Source organism: Aegilops tauschii, chromosome 4 (assembly GCF_002575655.3).
Source record: "Aegilops tauschii subsp. strangulata cultivar AL8/78 chromosome 4, Aet v6.0, whole genome shotgun sequence".
NCBI classification, from domain to species: Eukaryota; Viridiplantae; Streptophyta; class Magnoliopsida; order Poales; family Poaceae; genus Aegilops; species Aegilops tauschii.
Genome location: NC_053038.3, coordinates 147,122,331 through 147,126,530, shown reverse-complemented (window position 1 = coordinate 147,126,530; position 4,200 = coordinate 147,122,331). Strand labels below are relative to the sequence as shown.

The 4,200-nt window shown below is 50.6% G+C and overlaps 1 protein-coding gene across 1 annotated transcript; it reads left to right on the top strand.

The window, feature by feature from the left end:
• Positions 1–2,858: 2,858 nt before the first annotated feature.
• LOC109771835 (uncharacterized) lies at positions 2,859–3,602 on the top strand. Its single transcript, XM_020330528.1, has one exon. The coding sequence runs from the start codon at positions 2,859–2,861 to the stop codon at positions 3,600–3,602; it is 744 nt and encodes a 247-aa protein (XP_020186117.1).
• The last annotated feature ends 598 nt before the right edge of the window (positions 3,603–4,200 follow it).

Genomic DNA, 4,200 nt, shown 5'->3' with positions numbered 1-4,200 from the left:
ATTTCGACAATGGTAAAACAAATCCAGCAACACCTCCCGGTGTGCCGACACCCTAATAGTAGCCGCGCGTATCTCGTCTCAGGCCACGACCGGATGAACAGTCCGTACAACTAAAACCAGGCCTCGAGTTTCCCCGAGGTGGCGCTGCAAGGGGCTCTAGTTCGGACCAACACTTAGAGAAGCATTGCCCCAGGGGGCTAAAATAAAGATGACCCAAGGGAAAGGTATAGGTGGTAGGTAGGCAAGTGGTAAAACCAATGTTGGGCCTTGCTGAAGGAGTTTTATTCAAGGCGAACTGTCAAGGGGTTCCCATAACACCCAACCGCGCTAGGGACGCAAAATCCGGGAACATAATACTGATATGATGGAAACTAGGACCGCAAGAGTGGAACAAAACACCAGGCATAAGGCTGAGCCTTCCACCCTTTACCAAGTATATAGATGCATTAATAATATAAGAGATATTGTGATATCCCAACATAAACATAATCCAACATGGAGCAATCTTCATCTTCACCTGCAACTAGCAACGCTATAAGAGGGGCTGAGCAAGTGTGGTAACATAGCCAAACAACGGTTTGCTAGGAAGGGTGACAAAGGTTAGAGGTTCATGGCAATTTGGGAGGCTTGATAAGCGAGTGGTAGGTAACGCGGCATAGCGATAGCATCGAGTCAACTAGCATAGCAATGATATTAATGAGATCCAAGGTGACGGTCATCTTGCCTGAAAAACCGCTAGGAAGAAGAACGAGTCCATGAAGAAGATGATCCCACGTAGTCGAACGTATCCTCACAATCGCAACGTTAACGGAACTATCAAGAAGAAGAGGCACCGGAAACAAGCAAACAACATGGTAAACAACCATCACATAAACATGGCATGATGCACAATCAAGTATGATGCATGTCCGGTTTAATGAGTGATGGCAAGAGATGATGCATAATAAAACTACCTATCTAGGCAAGTTTAAATGAGGCCGGAACAACAAACAACAATTCCAGAAAATCCTCTTCTGCATATTTCGAATTTGGTACTGTTCTGCCCTATACACAATTTTAATTTTGTTAAACAGCAAAATAAAGTGCAGCAAGTTAATCTATGCATTTTTCTACCCCATTTACATATAAAGTTTATTTAAAACGGAGCTACGGTTATTTAGATATGAATTAAACCATTTTAACATGACATATGTGCATAAATAATGCAAACAACAAGTTTAAATATTTTAACATGGATGAAAGTTGGATATTGTGAAACTAGATAAAATTCTAAGCATTTTACATGTATTGTTTGATTAATTTAGATGCATGCATATTTAGTTATTAACAATTCAAAATGATGGCATTTCTGTGAATAAGAATGCACTGGAAAATGCTAAAATACACAGTCTGGGAAAAAAATGCACGGGCCGGATTGCAGCAACCTGCAGCGGCCCAGGAGGTCTTGGCCCGAGTGAGCGTTGACTGTGCAAAATAATAGGAAAACAGAGCAAAAATGGTGCCGGCTGGGTCTCAAACCCCAGACCTCCCGGATGCGAGCGCGTGTGGCTAACCAGCTGGGCTAGCGCTGTGATCTCGCTGGAGAAGGAGCACGGCTTCCTTTGAATAAATGACAAGGCCAAGCCCTGACCTTCATGAACGCACAGGAATCTTGCCGGTGGCAAACCCGATCAAGACGGCGACTTCAGAGGCTGTAGAGCACCGGCGGGCGTGCGGAAAAGGGACGTTGGATCCGCGCGGGCAAGCGGAGCAACGATGGGATGTGCGTGGCGTGAGCATGAAGCTCGCGAGTTTCAGCCATGGTGGCTTCTGCTCCATGCCAGCGGGTGTGTGCATGGCTGGGCGTGCGTGAGGATGCGGCAATGCGCATGAGCGTGCGTCGGGAGAGGCGTGCGTGTGTGCTGCGAGTGCGTGGGAGCAAGGGCGAAGACACCATGGATGAAGAAGCTACAGCGAGCATGGTGCAGGTGTGTGGGTACGTGCAGAGTCGTGGTGCTCGGGTGCGTGAGCGCGTGAGGTTGTGCTTGCGTGCATGCGTGTGCGTAGGAGCGGGCGGAACAGAGACGACGCTCGTGGGCATTCCGCAGCAGAGCACGGTGGCTGGGGGTTTGGCATGGATGGATCGCCTCCTAGAGGACGAATATAAGGCGGAAAAAAAAGGGCTTGGGCGACGCGGCTGCTCACCTAGTGCCCACAGGACATGAAGTTGTGGCCGTGGAGACGAAGGAGACGCGCGATGACGCGCGGAACTTGCCGGTCTTCGGGTCCGGGAAGAAGAGGAAGAAGATGGGTCGGGGTAGTCGATCTAGAGGCCGTAGTGGTGCGTGCTATTGGAATTAACCACGTTTGTCAAAGTCCGGCTCGGACGTGAAACAATTACCGAGTAGTATAGGGCTAGGCTTGTTCTAGACTACTATATATATGTACATATACCCCTGCGTCGTAAGCCAGACAGATCAAATCAATAAAAAGTACAAAGGCTCCACACGAGCCTGTTGCTATAACTCGGCGACTTCGCGTATTGTGTTCCGACGACTTGGTCTACGCTAGCTAACTAGACACGAGTATCCATCCAGCTGCCTGCCTAGTTGCTTCTTGTTGTACGTACGTCTGTTGGTCAAAGGATCGGCCAGCCGGAACTCGACGGAAAGTACTCGTCAGCGTTCGTACGTTCGGGACCGAAGCTAACAATTGGTATCAGAGTAAGGTTGGTCTTCTAGTAATGGAGGATCATGGCGGACGACGATAAGAACAAGCAACTGGCAGAGTACTCCTGTGCGACTAAAGTATTTGCTGCTCCGGCGAGTTTGTCGTACCCATGATTTGATCGCAAGAACTTCAGGGTCTGGAAGGCCCTCATGGAGTGTGGTCTCCGCGCCAACGAGCTATGGGACGCGGTCGACCCAGGAGGCGATGCGTTCAAGAAGGAGGGAGACGAGCACCGGAAGGATCGGCAGGCGGCGTCAGCGATTTACTCGGTGATGCCGATGGATGTCCTCCAACACCTAATCGCCAAAGAAGCGGCGAAGGAGGCGTGGGATACTTTGAAGCTCATATTCAAGGGACACACCCGCGTCAAGCAAGCCAATCTCCAAACTCTCCTAAGGAACTACGGGACTTTGGTCATGGGCAACAATGAGTCCGTGGATGCGTTCGCTTCACGGGTGGCTACTCTCGTCAATCGGATCCGCGCACTTGGAGAAGACCTCACAAAGACCTCGGTTGTCCGGCAGTTCTTGCGCGCGGCCCCTCCCCGGTACCTGCAAATTGTCACGGCGATCGAGCAGTGCGTCGATCTTGAGACTCTCTCCATCGGCGATCTCGTCGGACGCTACAAGGCTCATGACGAGCGTATGCGGTATAGTCTCGGGGATGGGAGGAACGATGAGAATGTCATGCTCACACGGGCTCAATGGCTGGCGCTGGACTCAAGGAGAGGTGGCGAGGGCTCTAGCAGCAACACTCGCCAAGATCGTGCACCAAAAGAACAAAGTAAGAAGAACGCCGGCGACGGCGCTCCGAAGAAGAAGAAGTTCGACAAGCGCAAGATCAAGTGTCACAACTATGGCATCATGGGGCACTTCAAGTCAGAGTGCAAGTAACCACCGAAGGAGAAAGCTCTCATGGCCAAAGGAGGCGATGATGGAGACATGATGCTCATGGTTGAAGTATGCCAGCTAATGGACGAGGATAGTCCAGCTCCAAAGGCGCCGACTACAGAGGTTGTCACGCTCATAGAGGAGGCAGTTTATCTTCACGATAAGAAGAGGGTGAACACGTCGAGGCACGTGTGGTACCTTGACATGGGCGCTAGCAACCACATGACAGGCGACAAGGACCAGTTTTCTGAGCTCAGTGTTTCGGTGGGAGGCACGGTTCGGTTCGGCGACGGACGGACCATTGACATCGCAGGGCGAGGTACTGTCCTGTTTGAGTTGAAGAATGGCGGTCACAAGGTGCTCACAGATGTGTACTATATTCCCAAGCTAAAGAGCAGCATCATAAGTCTTGGTCAGCTCGAGGAGCGTGGTTGCAAGATTGTGCTCGAAGATGGCTATCTATGGGGGTATGATCGTCAGAGGATGTTGATTATGAAGGTGCGGAGGTCACCAAACAGGCTCTACATCCTCAACTTGGATCGTGTGGATCCGGTATGTCTACTGTCGAGCATGGATGACTCGGCATGGAAGTGGCACACGT